Source organism: Colobus angolensis, unplaced genomic scaffold (genome assembly GCF_000951035.1).
Source record: "Colobus angolensis palliatus isolate OR3802 unplaced genomic scaffold, Cang.pa_1.0 Scaffold116, whole genome shotgun sequence".
NCBI classification, from domain to species: domain Eukaryota; kingdom Metazoa; phylum Chordata; class Mammalia; order Primates; family Cercopithecidae; genus Colobus; species Colobus angolensis.
The window spans coordinates 2,881,003-2,900,304 of NW_012112697.1; the positions used below are offsets into that span (position 1 = coordinate 2,881,003).

General features: G+C 43.9%; 1 protein-coding gene across 1 annotated transcript in view; it reads left to right on the forward strand.

Annotated features, from left to right (window-relative positions):
- Positions 1-18,594, forward strand: part of LOC105526376 (chromosome unknown open reading frame, human C16orf47) — a 51,028-nt gene extending 32,434 nt beyond the window's left edge. The window contains 3 exon segments of the mRNA XM_011962358.1: positions 14,868-14,988; positions 18,342-18,367; positions 18,370-18,594. Coding sequence (XP_011817748.1) covers positions 14,868-14,988; positions 18,342-18,367; positions 18,370-18,594 — 372 coding nt within the window.
- Positions 18,595-19,302: the final 708 nt, after the last annotated feature.

Here is a 19,302-nt window from a genome sequence, read left to right on the forward strand (position 1 = left end):
TTGAGGCTGGGCTATTGATAGTTAGAATACTAAATCTCTTCCAGAACACATTGATTGTCTTCTTTTTATGTTCGCCAAACTGTCTTGGACTTGCAGGACCTCTCATATCTATTTCTCAATTCATTCTGGATTGATTTCATTTCAAGAACCAATCAGCCCCATTCAATTGTCAGTAGGAGGTTGGTGCCATCCCAGAAGTCAGTGACAGTACCGCCTCTCATGGCTCTCAGTTCCAGAAAAGTCTGTGTCCATGCATCACGCAATCCACCTCCATGACTGAATGGAAATCCAGCTGCATGTGAAACAGAAGAGAAATCCATCATAAGTGGAAAACTCAGTCATCAATAAGTGGCTCTGCAGGCCTTTCAGTTAGGGACCAACCAGAGAACTGGCTCTCCATCAACAATCAAACAGTCTTTAGCTGTGATCAGTCACTTCCATCACCTCTGAGACTGGCAGGTTTCCAATAAAGCCAATCGCCCCCTCCCCCCCAGGGTAAGGTCCCCAGCGGGAGGCCGCCATTGTCTTTTAGCCCAGCAATTTGACAACAGTGTTAGCTGACACTCTATTAGCCAGCAGCTACACCCTGACCTCTGACCCTGACATTGGCCCCTGGCATTGGACCCTGACATTGGCTACACCCTGACCCCTGACTTTGATCATTTGAGGTGGCCTGCCCTGCTGGTTAGCACGAGAGAAGGCTGGCCAGGACAGAGCAGGGCTCTCTGATCACCCCTGCTCCCCCAACAGGAGACTTAGGCTTGAAGTACAGAAACAAGCCCGAGTTGAACCTAAGGTGGCAAAGGTGAAAGTTCAGAAGCGTGTCCATCAGCAGCCTGTCACCACAGGACGATGTACAAACCATGGGGGCTTTTAGCACAGGGATAACCATTGTCACCAGACAGTTCTGCTCCTTAATGGAAAAGACGTATCAAAATATGGCTTACAAAATACAAAATAATGGACTGAAATGTACATTATATGAGGATGTTAGATTGCAATGTACTTTACAGTGGGGGAATTAGATTGCAGTGTTATGCCAGGGTAGTTAGGTTGAAATATGGATTATCCCAGGAATGTTAGCTTGAGATGTGCTTTATAACACAGTTGTTAAATTAAGATGTGCTTTTCAGTGCAGGCATTAGCCAAGAGATGTGCATTATAGCCAAGTTGTTAGGGGAAGATGTGGATTCCACTTTGCGGGGAGGGGCGGTAGGAGAGAGGATAAACACCTTGGGTTGAATATTATTCAAGGTTAGGGAATGTCTTCTGCATTCGATGGATTTCAGGGGTCTGAATACTTGGAGCAGGACAGAGCATGGTGTATGATGTTCCTTCCCTGTCTCCTTTCTCCCCGGCCAAACAATCTGCCACTTTCCCCACTTTTCCTGTTAGAGACTTAAAGGCTTCCCCCATCAATAAAAACATTAGCTCACTAAACAGCCTGATGGCTTTTCCTTCCCTGGCTTAACCCTTCGGGAGCTGGGGTTTCCTTTGGATTTGTAAAGATATTGATTCCAGATAATGTTTGCCTTTCTAACTCTCTCTTCCTTAGACTTGATGGATAGGTTCAGGGCTACATCTCGGCAGCCAACTCACCGCAGCTACCCAGGGAAAGAGGAATGGAAAACGAGGCAAGTGTTCAGTAGTTAACACCATCTGAATCCTTTCCCTGGGATGGACAGGCAGAAATGCGGTGGCCGGGAGAAACTCGAGGGCTGACGGTCACATTCAATGAGTATGGGATTTCACTCTCAGTTTCTCTCATCCTTGTCCTGATCCCGCTACCAGTATTTCTTTAGTTCAACTTAGAGTGTTTTTTGATTTTTAATTAATATCAGATGCTGTCTTGAGGTTGGCTGCCCTGAGTTGCATTTTTAAAAATGCCTTTCCCAGTTCAAGAATGTGCTTTTCTACAGCCTAGGCAACATAAGTGAATACAGGGAACTGTGTCATTTGCCTATGACACTGGCCGATGAGGGGGTGACTTGAATAAACCCTCAACCTAGAAACAAATCTTATTTAAGAAAAATAAGTGAAAAGCAATGGGAGAATCATCTCATTGATTAACCATTCGGCCTACGACGGTTTGCCAAACATCTCCCCAACCATGTTTTTCTCCTTTCTTTTCTTCCTCAGCTCAGAAGATATAAGTTACAGCCCCCAGAAGTCTAGCCTAGTGCTATTGGATGGTGTCCAGCTTTGCCGGAATTAGAGAGGTGAGTTCTAGCTTTCTTGTTTCTCAATGAAAGAAAATGTTATACCAGGTGAGTTAACGCAGTCAAAAAAGACTAACCAGCCAGACAACGACGCCAAACAAAACCAAACAGTTCAAAGGAAATTGCAGTGTTACTAGACACCTCTGCAGTGTGCCTGGGGTTTCAAGAAAGAGACAAGCGGGCATTTCTGTGTGCATTTTTCAGGCTGTATTTCTCTAGTTAGAAAAGCGGGTTTGCTGCAAGACAACAGCATTCACCTTCCCCGGCTGAGCTTTCCATGGACAAAACACAATGAATGTGACAGAAATATGCTGTTCGGGTGAAGGAAGAAGAAAAAAGCAATTTCACCCACCCTACTGTCTCTGCCAATGTTATCTCTGCCAATCTTCTCACTTCTCCTCTCTGAGCATTTCTTGGTGAAGCATTTGTTAGAAGTAGACCCTATTCTCCAGCCTGGTGAGTTTTCGTCTCTTCTCAGGGTCCATTCCTGTCTCATTTTCTAATGTCATGCTTTCCTTAAAAATAGGCTACGAGAGCTAGTTCTAACCTCCGTCAAGGGATCCGTCCAACCAGACTCCCATGAGATGTGAGAGTGAGCTTAAACCAAGGTTGGCTTATTCCCAGACTCAGTTTAAAAAAAAAAAAAAAAAAAAAAAAATCTGTTGGATCAAGTGAGATATTTGAGGCCCCTCCCTAGAAGGGAAATGACAGTATGATTCTCCTTAAACATCACCTAAAACCCCACCCCAAAGAAGAGATCAAATTGTATCCTGGCAGAATCATGGAAGCCTGGGGATTAGGAGCAGCTTTGGAGTCAGTTCCATCCCCATCACTTAATTGCCTTGTGAATATGGACCAATCACTGGCCCTTTCTGGATGTCAGTTTCTCCATCCATGAAATGGACATGGTAGTATCTGACCTATAAGGATATTATGACTCTCAAACAGGGTGGTGCATATAAAATGCTTAGTCTTGTGCCTATAATCACTCAACGGATAGTAGCTGTTAACTTTATCATTTTATTACCGTATCAACAGCTAGCCAGAGCCTCGTGCCAATTCACACTAGCATGAGCAGCACTCTTTATTACATTCCACACTACCCCTCACGCACTCATTAACGCATCTGGTTTTAAAAACACAGTGTATCTCTTAGCCTCACTCCTTTATGTGACTACTGTTTATAAGGATTTTCTCTGTACAGGAAGAAGGGTAGCCCTGCCGATGTGGGGAGAAACAGATTACAAGGGCCTCACTGATGGAATATAATCCCCCTTCTGTACTCACTGGTTAACTAGCCATGATTGTATTTCAAAGGTAACAGTTCTTCTCTACGGCGGGTATTGGCGTGCAGTCCGTAAATAGGACCTAATGTGATCCGACAGCCCTGATTTCTCTAGATATATATTAAAACAACATGCCCAGTGCTGATGGCTCAGAGGTCCTGACCTTTGACAAGGACTTATGACGTAAGGTAACCTGCCCAGGAGAGCAGGCAGGGCAAAAGGCCAGAGGGACAAGGTCATCGGCTAATGAAGTGGTCAGCATTGAGTTTCTGTCACTCAGCTGGTTAAGAGGAAAGTAAAGGAAAATGGGAACATTTAAGAAACAAAGGGAGGGACCATGTTTGAGCTAATGCTCTGAAGGTGAATGATATTGTCAGAAGGCAGGGTGATGATGTGCAACCACCTGAGCCTTTATTGAGGCCTTGTTCGGTTTCACCTGCTCAGCACGGGCTGGTTGAAAGAGCATCTGCAAGAAGCCAACTCAATATAAACCCTGAGTTAGAATGAAAATAAACAGGTCCTAAACCACCCTGCTCTTTGTTGCAAATCTGCCCCAGACACACAGTCATGAAAGAGATCGAGATTACAGGCTGGGAAGTGGCTTCCAGACCTATTCTTTCTCTGCATGGGCAGACTACCTCCTGAGCCTCAGAATCAGAATCTGAAAAACTGGAGTGATAATGCCACCTACCTCAAAGGGAGGTTGGTAGGATTGAATTAGAAAATTTATTTAGCTCAGCATGATGTGATGCCGTACGCCTGTAATCCCAACACTTTGGGAGGCAGAGGCGGGAGGATCGCTTGAGCCCAGGAGTTTGAGACCAGCCTGGGTAACACAGCAAGACCCTGTCTCCACAGAAAATTCAGAAATCAGTCCTACACAGTGGAGAACAACTGTAGTGCCTACTATTTGGGAGGCTGAGATGGGAGTATCTCTTGAGCCCAGGAGTTCAAGGCTACAGTAAACTATGATTGAGCCACTGCACTCCAGCCTGGGTGACAGAGCGAAACCCTGTCTGGAAAAAAAAAAAATACATATACACACACACACACACACACACACAGATATACATATATATTTAGAGATTAGCACAGTGCTTGGCACAAAGTGACCAGTCAAATGTCAGCAACTACTTTTGTCATTCCACATACCCTAACAATCTCAGAAAGTGTGTGACCTTTTTTAAATGGCTAATACGTTGTATATTTCAGAGTAAGACAGTTCCATGAGTTTCACTGTTGCAATCTCTGAGGTATTTCCCTGGTGGAGTACTTTGAATTTCTGAACCATTCACCCAGTCGGCAGACATCTATTGAACACTGCGGTATTAGGTCATAGGCGTGGTATTATATTGACTCAGAATCATTCTTGACTTTGTTCTTTCACAGCCCAACTGGGGAGGCAGAAACCTCAAGATGTAGAGTGTAAGTGGCAGCATATTACAAGAATGTGCTATGGAGTAGGGTGACCAGCTGCCCTTGAGAAGGCTAGAGAGAAGTCAAAGAGAGGGGCTTCCTAGCTCTTCCATCACTTGATCCTCCAAATGACGCCTTGAGGAGTGTAAGGCCAAGCTTTCTCTCCCCATTCGTGTTTTTTTGGCTCAGTTGTTTGTTGTTTTGGGGGCAGAGTCTTGCTCTGTCACCCAGGCTGGAGTACAGTAGCACAATCTCAGCTTACTGCAACCTCCACCTCCTGGGTTCAATCGATTCTCATTCCTCAGCCTCCCAAGTAGCTGGGACTACAGGCACTTGCCACCACGTCTGGCTAATTTTTGTATTTTTAGTAGAAACAGGGTTATGCCATGTTGGCCAAGCTGGTCTTGAACTCCTGACCTCAAGTGATCCACCCACTTCGGCTTCCCAAAGTGCTGGGATTACAAGTGTGAGCCACCACGCCGGGCCTCCCCACCTGTTTAGGTATAAAAAGGTTGAGACTTAGTCAGGTTAACCCTTGCCTTTGTTTGCCACTGTTAATAGTAGAACTGAAACCTTTAATCCAAACTCCAGACTTCCCTGAGAGCACTGTCTCAGCAGATAAGGATGAATCAGGACCCATAATGGCCATAAGAGGCCCAAAAATATTCCTTTTAATGAGCACTTTGATCACAGCCAGATTATAATCCAACTCTTGAACATCCCTACACACAAAGATACAGATGGTTTTAGTTTCATTTCCTGAATTATTAAAAAGGTTATTTTATTTTAAACTTTTGTTTTTTTTTGAGACAGGGTTTCACTCTGTCTCCCAGAATGGAGTGTAGTGACACGATCATAGCTCACTTCAGCCTCAAACATAAGCAATTCTCCCACCTCAGCCTCCCAAGTAGCTAGAAATATAGGCATGTGCCCACCATGCCCAGCTAGTTTTTAAATTATCTGTAGAGATAAGGTCTCACTATGTTGCCCAAGCTGGTCTCAAACTCGTGGCCTCAAGTGATTCTCCCACCATGGCCTCCCAAAGTGCTGGGATTACAGGTGTGAGCCGCCGTGCCTGGCTCCATCTCATTTCTGAAAGTGAAGCACTAGGGGTTTGTGGAAGAAGCCCTGAGCTGAGAGATTGAGAACCAGTACACTAGTCTCAGTAGTACCATTGTCTCCCTCAAGTTCCGTAGCCACTGATATCTTGGGTCCTGAAATTTTTCTTCATATTCCCTACCTACCTCTGCCTTACAAAGATGATATCAGGATGAACTTGAAAGCATTGATCCAAGGAAGCACTTTGAATGTTTAGTAGGGAGCATAAAGTTTTAATGGAAATGATTATCAAATTAGACTGTCGTGGCCTGGGAATAAAGAGTTGGAGCATCACAGGGGCAGCCAACTCCCTGTTCCCATCATGACCCAGCCAAAGCTCTTTCCCAGGATTCAATGCCTTGGGAAATTTTTGGGGTTTGGAGACTTTAGGAGAACAGCGTAATGACTCACATACCATTAACCAAGGCTGTTCTTTTTTCTCTCAAATGTAGACCTAGCTTTAAGCTTTATTTTTCTGATTAAAAGATGATGTACAATATCTTGAGAAATGCAAGCAATTTATCAACGCATAAAAATTAAAATCGCCAAAAATTCCACGACCCAGAAGTAAACACGGTTAACCTGGACTTCATCCTATCAGATGTCTCTTATGCATACACATATACATATGTTTTATTTCATGCCAGTGGTATCATAGTATGCATACTGTCTGCAACAGTGTACCATGTCAGTGGATTATAGATTTTCAATAATGTTTGATGATTTTTCATAGTTTCATTGCAATGACCGCTTTGCATTACAGTGTTGGATATACCATCGTTTATTTAACTAATTTCCCTATTAATGAACAGTAATGTTGTAAACAATGATGTGATGGACATCTTTGTGCTTGGTGAATCTGTCTCATTGTCTCATTAGGATACATTTCTATAAGGTGGAATTGCTGGAGATGCTGTCCCCTTCAACCAAACGTTGAAAGGGATTCGCATGGTGTAGTGAGAGAATAAAAGGGCAGTGACCAGACAGGGTGCAGTGGCTCACACCACTAATGCCAGCTCTTTGGGAGGCCGAGGCAGGAGGATTGCCTGAGCCTAGGAGTTTGAGACCGGCCTGGGCAACACAGTGAGACTCTGTCTCTACAAAAACGTTTTCAAAAATTAGCCAGGCATAGTGGCGCGTGCCTGTGGTCCCAGCTACTCATGAGGCTGAGGTGGGAGGATTGCTTGAGCCTGGGTAGTCCAGGCTGCAGTGAGCCATGATCATCCCACTGCACTCCAGCCTGGGTGACAGAGTGAGACCCTATCTCAAAAAAAAAATGTAGAGGGCAATGACCAGCCAAGCTGAAGAGTCCCATCAACCCTAGTGACCTATAACAACTGCGGGAAAACATCCGCTCATCCATGGGGAGTGGAGGGTGAGAGAAGGGGAACTTTCATATCCCTGGGGTTAAGCATCATGCCTTGATATTCAAGAACCAGATGTTTGTTTTCTTTCACTCCCTGTTTCCTACTCTTCTTGTCCTGGTCTTTGGAGCCCTGGCATATCTCCAGCTCTCCCTGCAGTGGGCAGATCCAGTCTTCATCCCCTGACCCTCTGACCATCAGCGGGTGGGTGCCATCTCCTCTTGAATGGGTTTTCTTCCTGGTTGCTTCTCTCTATACGGAGCCCAAACATTGATTAACCCCTTTGGGTAAAAGCAGGCACTGGGGCCAGCCAAGCAGTGAGTGGAGTTGGGTGATTACATTGCAATGTTTTAATTTGTCTTCAGACAAATTCTCATAAGCTTTCACGAGAAAATCTCCCATTAGATGTAGTCATTTAATTTAAGAACAGTTGGGAGAGGAAGATGAACTACGATGACAGATGGAGGAATGCAGATGTATGTCTTAGAGGGACTCAGAAGCACTCTGAGGATTTGGCATCCAGCGAAACACAATGTCAGCCTCTACTGATTGTGTCCATGGACTTGAGAAATTGTCAAGAAATCATTAGACTACAGGGGATTTTCTCCGATGACAAGCAGTTTTCATTATTTCCTTCTCTCGGTAAAGTCATAACAAGATCAACTAAAGTACTGGATATTCCCCCACCCCCCAATACCCCAAATCTAAGAAATACAAAAAAAAATTTTGAGTAGCCTTATAGAAAGGCAAAACAAAACAAAAAACATGATAACAAAGCTGCTGTTTGAGATAAGTTTCCTTTGGTCACACTGCCACAAAGATAATGTTTTTAATTCCATGCTTTCTCTGGCCTCCTTCATACAGATTTTCTGAACATCCTAATTTGGTGTTTGTATCATTCAACATCTATTATTGTTTTAGGATGACAGTTATTATTTTAATTATAATTTAAAGCTGCCTAATATACCCGGAGGTCACTGGGCACCTAAAAGAAATAAATAAAAACAACTTGCCATTTTTAAAAGCAGCATGTTTATTTGCAAGTCCCACGAGCCACTCAACCAAGACATCATAAAACCTTCAAATAAACTAAAACGGAAACAAAATAAAATGCCCGTTCTTAATCTCCTTAGAAGGCAAGCAGGAGAAAGTTGCAGCTAGCTGAATGCTGGCATGAGAACTCTGAGGGCGATTTCATTACTGAGTTCAGGAACTGAAGTATGTATCTCAACATTCATATTTCATATAGTCCAAGCTGCCATGGGTTTACAGTCCCTGGGCCTTGATGTAAAGTTTTAGCCAATGAGAGGTCAGTATAGTAACGAATCTGGTGCAGAAAAAGAAAAAGGGTAGGTGAGAGGCTTGCAAATGCCTACCCACTGTCTACTTTATCCAGATAGCACTGGCTGGCTCTCTGCAGTGTAGGTATCTACAAAGCAGTATCGATCTCATCAGCTCTGATATTTTAAAACGTAGAATTGCTGAAATATCAAAGTCTAGTGATTTTACATTTAGAAGGCAAAAGAAATTTCAAGACAGTTCCATAATGTTCCTACATGTGAGTTTCCATAACAGAAAACAGTAAAATCATTTTCCAATCATTTACTGCTAGCATTTTCCATGTAATCAAAGCTGTTATGGTTTGTTAAGCAACAGAATTATCTAGTGGGCAGGAGGCTTATGCTGCTCCAAGACCTGCTAGCTATACAAATATGCAAATCACCGAGTATTGTAGACGCTATTAGATAAACATTATCAGGATCTCCAGCAGAAAGTGTCTCTTCCCTGCACCCCTAGAACTGTCTTACTTGATTGGTGCAAAAGTCATTGCAGTTTTGGCTATTACTTTTTTTTTTTTTTTTGAGACAGACTCTCACTCTGTCATGCAGCCTGTAGGGCAGTGGTGCAGTTTTGGCTCACTGCAGCCTCTGCCTCCTAAGTTCAAGTGATCCTCCCACCTCAGCCTCCCAAGTAGCTGGGACTACAGGCATGCACCACCATGCCTGGCTAATTTTTGTGTGTTTAGTAGAGACGAAGTTTCACCATGTTGGCCAGGCTGGTCTCGAACTCCTGACCTCAAGTGATCTGCCTGCTTTGGCATCCCAAAGTGTTGGGATTACAGGCATGAACCACCGTGCCCATTGGCCATTACATTTAATGGCAAAAACTGCAATGACTTTTGCACCAACCTAATAGTTTAGAATGACTCTCTTTGGGAACCAAAGAACTGGACTGTCAAGTTTGGTTTACCCCAAATTCCAAAAATAAGGCAGAAGAGTGATGTCCTCATAGTGGCAAAAATAGAGTCCCTGAGATCTTTTTCACTATGGAAGACACAGGAATAAAAGAAGGACAAGAAAAAAGAAAGGAAAGGAGTTAATTGATACCCAAGGTGGCAAACTCAAGTGGTTCCATGGATTAAGCAAACAATATAAATAATTACATATGTATTCCCAGCACTTTAGGAGGCCGAGGCGGGTGGATCACAAGTTCAGGAGTTCGAGACCATCCTGACCAACATGGTAAAACCCCGTCTGTACTAAAAATACAAAAATTAGCCGGGCATGGTGGCGTGTGCCTGTGATCCCAGCTACTTAGGAGGCTGAGGCAGGAGAATTGCTTGAACCCAGGAGGCGGAGGTTGCAGTAAGCCGAGATCGCACCACTGCACTCCAGCCTAGGCAACAAAGCAAGATTCCATCTCAAAAAAAAAAAAAAAAATATATATATATATATATATATATAAAGAAGTGAAGTGAACCTAGTACAAGGCAATAGGGAGAGGTAGGGACTGTGGAAACCATGCCCAGCCTAACAAGCAGCTGCTGCTCAACTCTAGTTGAAGTTTCCTAAGCCCAGTGTAACCAAGGCTTCCAATTAAGAGAAGCTGGAACTATTTTTTTTTTTTAACTTGAAATATCTCAAATTTTGATTGTTGGCAATCAATTTGATTCAAACATCTGCACATAGAATAGTGTTTATTTGGTATGTTAAAAGACTTCCACAGGTCACATTCAGTTCATAGGTCATAAGTTTGCAGCCTCTAAGAAACGTGAGCAATTTGAAACCAAAAATGGCAGCTGGGTTGAAAGCTTGGAATGGATAATTTACATTGATGCGTTCTTTCATTCTCTGTCCTTGGATAAGGGACAGTGTCATCAGGCCTTTGTACTAATTCCCATCTATGAAAGAAAATAGATCCTTTTTCTCTCCCATTCCATCCAATGTCCTGGAACCTAAAATAACATTTTGTCTTCTCCATCTCTTCCTTCTGATTCTCTTTGTACATACTGAGTGGTGAATGAACTCCATGTGTACTGAGCTAGGCAAGGGTTTATGATCTTTTAGCCTTCTGAGATGGAGATGGATAGATGCACAGAAAATATTCACAGAAGGTAGAAAGCTGTTTTGCAAGATTTCTTGGATAAGCTATAATACAGTTTATTGGTTATTTAAGAGTATGCTTATTGATTAAAGATATTATCCTTACAACAGTCCTGGCGTTTCACTTAAATATATTGGTATTTAGAGAGTGTATCAGTAAGTTTTTACTAAGTAATGATGCAGTAACAAACAACCCCTGAGTCTCGGTGGCTTGCAACAAATATACATTTTTTTTACTCACAGGTTGATTGCATCTCCCCTCTATTTTGTCTTTATTCTGAGACCTGAGCTGAAGTTGCTGCTTGGGCCTGGCTTCAAAGCATTCTCATGCTAGAAGGGAGAAGAGAAAAATTGCATGATGACTTTTAAAGTTTCTGCTCAAAAGTAGCAAACATCACTTCCTCTCACATTTTATTGGCAGCCAAAGCAAATCACATGGCCACGTCTGATGTTGATGAGGTGGGAGAAGGATAATCCTCCCATAGGGAAGAGTAATATTTGGAACCAAAAAAAATCTCCCACAGAGGGTACTATCTCAGGCACTTAGAAATAGAGAAATAAGAACTAACAGGGAGCCAGGTACAGTGGGGCACACCTGTAATCCCAGCACTTTGGGAGCCTGAGGCAGGAGGATCACTTGAGCTCAGGTGTTCAAGACCAGCCTGGGCAATAGAGCAAGACCCCATATCTAAAAAAAAAAAAAAATGTTTCGTTAGCTGGGTGTGGCACGTGCCTGTGGTCACAACTGTTAGGGAGGCTGAGGCAGGAGGATCACTTGAGACCAGGACTGAGCCATGATCATACCACTGCATGCCAACCTGGGTGACAGAGCGTGACTGTCTCCGGGGGGGGAAAAAAAAAAGAGGGAGACTAACAGGGAAGGTCACTAACAGCTATTGTTAGAAAAACAAAGCTAGTCCCCAAAGTCTGTTCTGACCCTGCTAGGGGCCATTGAGGTCATCTGAGTGGTGAGTGGTTAAAAGCATGGTACCTGAAGTCAGACTTCCTGGGTTCAAATCATAGCTCTACCATTTACTATCTGTAAAACCTTGGATACTCAACCCTTTTGTGCCTCAGCTTCCTCTTTTAAGCACACCTACCTCATAGGGCTATTGGGGGGATTCAACGAATGAATATTAGATACAGATGTAGACATAGATATAGATAGACACAGAGAGAGAGACAGAAAGAGAGAGCACTTGGAACAGTATTTGGCACATAGTAAGTATTGGCTATCACTACAGCAATGATGACTGGAAAGCCATCAGTCCAAATGCATCTCAGCTACCTAGATTATTCCAGGTAAGAATCCTGTATTGTGGGAAGGCTAAAACCTGAAGTTCAGCTAATACCTTCTTGGGGATTACTGTGAGAGCAGCTTCTAACAGGATATGACCCAAGAGAGGGATCTGGAGATGGAGAAAACAGAAGTTGATGGACAGGAACCCCCAAAATACCACAAAGAAAGTACGACAAACTAGGTGGCTTCGATGACAGAAATGTATTTTCTCATAATTCTGCAGGCCAGGCTCAAAGTGTTGGCGGGATTGGTTTCTTCTGAGGCCTCTCATCTTGGCTCGTAACTGGCCATCTTCCTCCAGGGTGTTCACATGGTCTTTGTTCTATGTGTCTGTGTCCGAATCTCCTCTTCTTTAAAGGACACCAGTCTTATTGGATTAGGGTCCACCCATGTGCCCTCAATGTACCCTAATTACCTTTTTTTTTTTTTTTCTCAAGTGATTCTCCTGCCTCAGCCTCCCAAGTAGCTGGGATTACAGGCACCTGCCACCACGCCTGGCTAATTTTTATATTTTTAGTAAAGATGGGATTTCACCATGTTGCCCAGGCTGGTCTTGAACTCCTGACCTCAGGTGATCCACCCACCTCAGCCTCCCAAAGTGCTGGAATTACTGGCATGAGCCACCGCGTTCAGCCCCTAGTTACCTCTTTAAAGGTATTATCTCTAAATACAGTCACATTCTGGGATACTGGAGGTTATGGACATAATTCCACCATAACACTCAGTTACACATTAGAATCCCCAAGAGATGCCCAGACCAGGCCCTAGACCAAGAGCATCAGAACTTCTGTGGGTGAAACACAGGGCTCTGACCTTCTTAAAACACCCCAGGGCCTCCTGTGTGTTGCCAAGGTTGGTCAGCACTGGAGGAGCTGGACTTCCACTCAGAGCACTCTTTGGTGGTCCATATTTTGCTGCACCATGCATCTTCATGAATTTCTCCATCATGATCCAGCCGAACTGACCAGGAGAAGAACACTTGCTGACGAAGACGAGAGGGAGAGATGGCCAACATCAAGCATTTGTCTTCCCTCTCCTCCTGATTGATCACTTTATACAATAATACAACTTTTAAAAGGTTGAACCTGAACTGAGGCTGTGACTGTGACACAATTAATCAAACTCTTGAAGAATCATGTTACATTATGTGCTTCAAGCATTGATCCACTTCACTAAAAGTTGGCCTGAAATACAGCCTAGACACAGGATATTGGATCTGTAAGAAACGGCTGGGATGCTGTCAATTGCTTTGTGTCTCTGTGTGATATGTGGTCCTATAGCAGACCAGACCATAAAGCAGGACAAATTCCAATGCATCAGAGAGGACATCATCCAGTCCCCAGCTGGCCTCAAATTGCTAGGAGTGGAACTACAGAGAGGAGAGAGCTGATTACAGCATGTTCCTGAAACCTGCTATCATAATACCTTCATCCACGAGGCTCCCAGTCTCCTTCCCTCTTCTTGAATTGATTCCAGACAATACCAGGATCTCTGACACCATAAAATTTTATCCAGGGAGGCACAAGTTTGGGTCCTCTCTAAATCAAAGTTTTGAAGGACCAAGTGTATCCCCTCTCTACTCTTTTTTTTTTTTTTTTTTTGAGACAGAGTCTTGCCCTGTCACCCAGGCTAAAATGCAATGATATAATCATAGCTCACTGTAGTTTCATTCTCCTGGGCTCAAGTGATCCTCCCACCTCAGCCTCCTGAGTAGCTGGGACTACAATTGTGTGCCACCACATGGGGCTAATTTTTAAATTTTTGTAGAGATGGGGTTTCACTATGCTGCCCAGGCTGGTCTTGAACTCCTGGCCTCAAGCAATCCTCCTACCTTGGTCTCCTAAAGCACTGGGATTACAGGTGTGAGCCACTGCACTGGACCCGCATCCCTCTTGCATCACAGGGCGGCATCAAGCCAATAATAATATCTAGCATCTCTGTGCAGTGCTTTCTAGTTAACCGAGCAGTTAAACATCCCCAAACATTTGAGCCTCACAGAAGCTCCATGAGGTAGGGGAGCCATGATTTCTGATCCCCATTTCTCAGAAAATGAAACTTGCTGGGAAAGGAATGTGAGTTGCCAAGATCATAGAATATGTGGTAAAACTGGAATACAGTACCTAGTTTTAGGACTCAGATCCCAGATCCCATGGCTTTTGGTAACTCCCTGCTCCAGGCAACATCGGAGACCACAAAAGAAATCAGATATTGTACTGGCCCTAGGCAAAATCAGGTAAAGGCAAAGTTCCTTTGATGCTTTGGTCCTCTCCTCCGAATATCCCTCCCACCCTGTGGCGCTCATTGCATCAGCTCACACTTTGACTAGCATCTCTGGGTCCTAAAGTCTCTCTGTCTCTCTGTGTTCTCCTCTTAAAACTACCCTGTCTTAGCTGGCCCGGTAGGAAGAATCAGACGTGCCCTCAAAGCCCAGCTTGACCTAGCTGCATGACCCTGGGCAAGTTACATTTTGCTTTTGTGTTCCCTCCTCTGTGAAATGGATTTTTACTAGAACCTACTTCCTTAGGGTTGAGTGAAAGATTATATGAGTCATGTACATCAAGCACTCTGGACCATGAATCGTGTTTATCAAGTACTTCACAAGGGCGGTTGTTTTTCTTAAAATGATTTATATTTAGGCGTTCATTATCTATAACAGGCATAGTAGCTGACCTTTTGCAGGTCCTGCTATGTAATGCTGTGCATTGACTTGTTCTTATGGTGTTTTCATATATTCTTTCATTGAATTCTCATGTCAACCCTAGAAAACAAGTCCTATTATTACTCCCACTTTACAGATAGAGAAACTGAGACACAAAGAAGTTAACAAGAGCCAGCAAGGGACAGGACCTGGAGTGGAGCCCAGGGAGTCTAACTCCAGAACCAGCACCACCAACTCAGGCACAAAGCTGCAGTTGCAGAGGGGTTGGTGACAAATGTCTACTAGTGCCCCTAGCCATTTGCATTTTTAAAGAAAACTATCTGGTCCCAGCATGGTGACTCACGCCTGTAATCCCAGGACTTTGGGAGGCTGAGGCAGATGAATCACCTGAGGTCAGGAGTTCGAGACCAGCCTGGCCAACATGGCAAAACCCCGTCTCTACTGAAAATTTTTAAAAAAATTAGCCAGGTGTGGTGGCAGACGCCTGTAATCCCAGCTACTTGGGAGGTTGAGGCAGGAGAATCGCTTGAACCTGGGCAGCGGAGGTTGCAGTGAGCTGAGATCGCCTCCACTGCACCCCAGCCTCGGAAACAGAGCAAGACTCCGTCTTAAAAACAAAAACAAAACAAAACTATTGTTTTCTTTTGTTCTTTGTTATTTTCTTCCCTATATACTCCACACTTTAAAAAGTGATGAACCTCATGTTTTAAAATGATAGTGTAAACCCAGTCATTGGCTCCATGTCAGTGTCACTCTCCTTGTCCTCAAGTTGCCTACTGTCTCACTGCAAAGCTAGACATTGTAGACCCTCTCGGAGAAGAGTGTGTGGTGCCAGGGATCCTGGTATTGTCTGTAAAGACTGAAAGGATGAAAGAATTGGAGCACATAGCAAGATGGGATATAATTAAGTGCCCAAGAATGCAGAGCCATCTCTTGAGACTGTAGGAGTACAGCTCTCTTTCCAAACATGGTATTTTCCCTGATGTTTTTTTTTTCCTCCACCAAAAATTTTCCACTTTAATTATGTGGGTTAGGTTAGAGGAGCTCACCTTCGGAACTTTACATACGCAAACAGCTAATCCCTTCCATAAGACACATTTCTGGGAAAGCCCAAAAATAAATGTTTACAGTCTGTACTGGGATAACAGAACCCAGTGGAATTAGAAATGATTTAAGCATTATAGGTCTATGCCCTGAGAAACAATTTTGGGAGAGCTCTCGCCTCTGCATTCTGGAATTCTGGCCTTCATTGTCACAAAGAGTGGAATCACTGGGAATGCTCTCGGGTTAGACGCTTTCCCTGTTTTCCTGCTTTTGCCTTAAACATAAGGAGGATGGTTAATTAAAACCACATTTAAAATATTAAGTCGACTACCTAACGGAATGAAGTTTATTAAAATTGCTAAGCATTAAGTACAGAAACTTAAAATAGCCTGAGCACACTCTCCTTAGCCCATGCCCAAAATATCGGTTGAAAAGAGCCTGAGCACAGACATTGGTGACTGGGCACACACACGCACACACACACACGCACATACACATGCACACACGTACACATGCACACACAGGCGCACACACATGCACACACATCTGCATGCACACACACACACATGCACACACTGTACACATCAATACATTGATATATCAGTAAACAGAATGTATTTCTCAAGTAACCAGCATTTGACAAGCAGAGGGCAAAGAAGATCTCCTAATTAAGGTACTTAGAAGACTGTTACTCCTCCAAATTGTGAAATGGTCTCATACAGGCTCAGAGAAAATAGAGACTGACACTAGATATCACTTCAACTCTGTGTGTGTGTGTGTGAGAGAGAGAGAGAGTGAGAGAGTCTCTGCCACCCAGGCTGGAGTGCAGTGGTGTGATCTGGGCTCACTGCAACCTCCACCTCCCAGGCTCAAGCGATTCTCATGCCTCAGCCTCCTGAGTAGCTGGGATTACAGGAACTCACCACCACGCCCGGTTAATTTTTGTACTTTTAGTAAAGATGGGATTTCGCCGTGTTGGCCAGGCTGGTCTTAAACTCCCGACCTCAAGCAATCCACCTACCTTGGCCTCCCAAAGTGCTGGAATTACAAGCATGCCCCTCCACGCCTGGCTCACTTCAACTCTTTGAGGCTCAGTTTCTCCACCGGTCATCTGGGGTCAGTGGTATCCCCTTTGGAAGAGTGTGGAGAAGGTTTAAGGAGAGACTTAGCACAAAGTAAGTAGGCACTTGTTCAGTGTAATGCCCCTTTCTCCCTAGGATCTCTTTGGGGTTCACCTGATAAAAGATGAGCATTACTCCAACAACCCCATGAGGTGAGTGTTATTATCCCCGTTATATAGATGAGAAACTCTTCCGAAAGGTATTCTCTGATGGTCTCTTCTAATGCTAAGGAATTCCCTTGTTTATATCACAAATGAGTGGGGAATTGATCTGGAGTTCTAGAAATAACCAGGATTTGGGGAACAAGTGGAGAAAGATATTTCAGACAGGATCAGACCGTACATAGGCTTATAAGGGAACAGGGAGTATAAAATGGTAAAAGATCAAAAGAAATGCAATCTTTTTTTTCTTCTCCTCCCATATGGAGTGCTTGAGTATGGGTCAGTCAGCGAATTTGTTCCTGGGCTTATAGTACCTGTCATTTATTAAGTACCCAAGCTGAGGGGCAGTATAGGAAAATGGTTAAGAAAAAGTGCTCTGGAATTGGTCTGCCTGGGTTTGAACTCCTGCCTGTCATTTATAAGCTATGTGACCATGGGGAATTCTTTCAACCTCTCTGAGTACTAGGTTTCATGATTGTTAAATGAAGATAAGAATAGATTCTTCACACGGTTGCTTTGAGAATCAATCAAGTTAATATATGCAGAGCTTTTGCCATGCCTGCACCTGTGAGCATTCAGCACATGGTAATTTGTTGTCGTTGCTGTTTTCATGTGCTTTATATAAATAAAACAAGATTAGGGTGGATTAAGAAATACACCAAATCACCCAAATAGTAACAACTGGTAGAGACAGGATTCTAAAACCCAGCCCCCCTGTATTAGTTAGGAAAGGTTCAGTTATGCTGGGTAACAAACAAGCCCAAAAATTAAGTGATGTGACACAATAAAAGTTCATTCCTTATTCACACAAAATTAATTGCAGTTTTAGAAAACTATCCATCCATTTGCTTAACATTCCAGACGGTTTCACTCTTATCCATATCAACACTAGGGCCCAGGATCACAGTGGCAAGCAAAGAACAGGAAGGTTTTACACCAATAATTAAATGCTTCTACCCAGCAGGGACATACATCACTTCTATTCACATTTCATTGGCCAAACAAGTTACGTGTTCACATCTAATTCAAGGAAAAGAATTACAATCCTTCTGAGGGCATAAAAGTTCAAGAAAATAAGTCATCAACCAGTCTTTTAACTACACTACATGGCACCATTCTGCTTCTGTCTGTGATAGGACCAGCCATTGTCCAACTTTCTCTGCAGCCATTAGTTTCAACAGCCCTTACTGAGGTTCAGGAAAAAGGATCATGGCTTTAAATGAACTAATTAATCAGCAACTGTTCCATAACATCCAGCCTGCACCCTGTTCCTTTCTTGCCTGTCAGCAGTGCTCTGTGGTCAGTGGCGGTCCTCAGTGTGGTCAGTGCCCCAGTCAGCTCGGCTGAGCCCAAAGACTCCCATCTCTGCATCTAGGGGCTCTCTTCTTTCCCCATCCATCACCAGGGCCCAGTGATCGTGCCTGTCGATGCCCAGCTCTCGCTTGATGTCTCAGTTCCGGAACAGAGATGCTCCAGCTGCTACCTGGGAAGGCTCTGGCCCCAAAAATATTTAGTTAGCAGCCATTCAGTTAAGTGGAATTGACTTTTTATCGGCTTTCCTCTGTACGGCTGCCACCAGCGAAGGCTGTTTCCTTCTTCCCTCTTCTCTGCCTGTCAGTTTCCTCCACATTCCTATCGGCAGCCTTTAGCTCTGATCGATACTAACCGCTGTGTAACAGCTCACGCACGACTGCTCTGGTTTGCATCGATCAGACCCTTCTTCCAACAGGTAGTCAGCTATTTGAGGCAATGACTTGAGATAAACACCTACTTTTACTTCAGGCTAATTCATTTCAGGTGGATTTCAAGGAGGCTCTGCACCCCGTCTCTTAGACAAGCTGAAATTGGAGAGTCAAGATCCACGCATTGCATGCTTGAGATCCTAGGAGACCTTTCTTCCTCTCCCTTTTTCTTTTTCTTTCCCTTGTATTTTGTAAGTGCCACTTATAAACAAGATACCAGGACTCTGGACGCTGAAAATGACACTTCAGAAAATGTGTTGGCCATCCATCCCTCTATCCTTTTAATGAGATGCATCCGGGACTGCAGGAAACCAAGGCTGCTGCGGAGGCAGCATTGTTGCTGGGCAACCAAGCATCCTTCTGGCTGCCCCAGAACGAAACTGACAATGTCCTGCAACCCTGGTCCTCTCACCGCCTCAGGGGGTGGTCCTTGAATCCACCCCTATCCTTGCTCCAGGCTCACAAGTGAAATTTACCAGGAGCTGATATTGCAAAATAGATTGCTATTT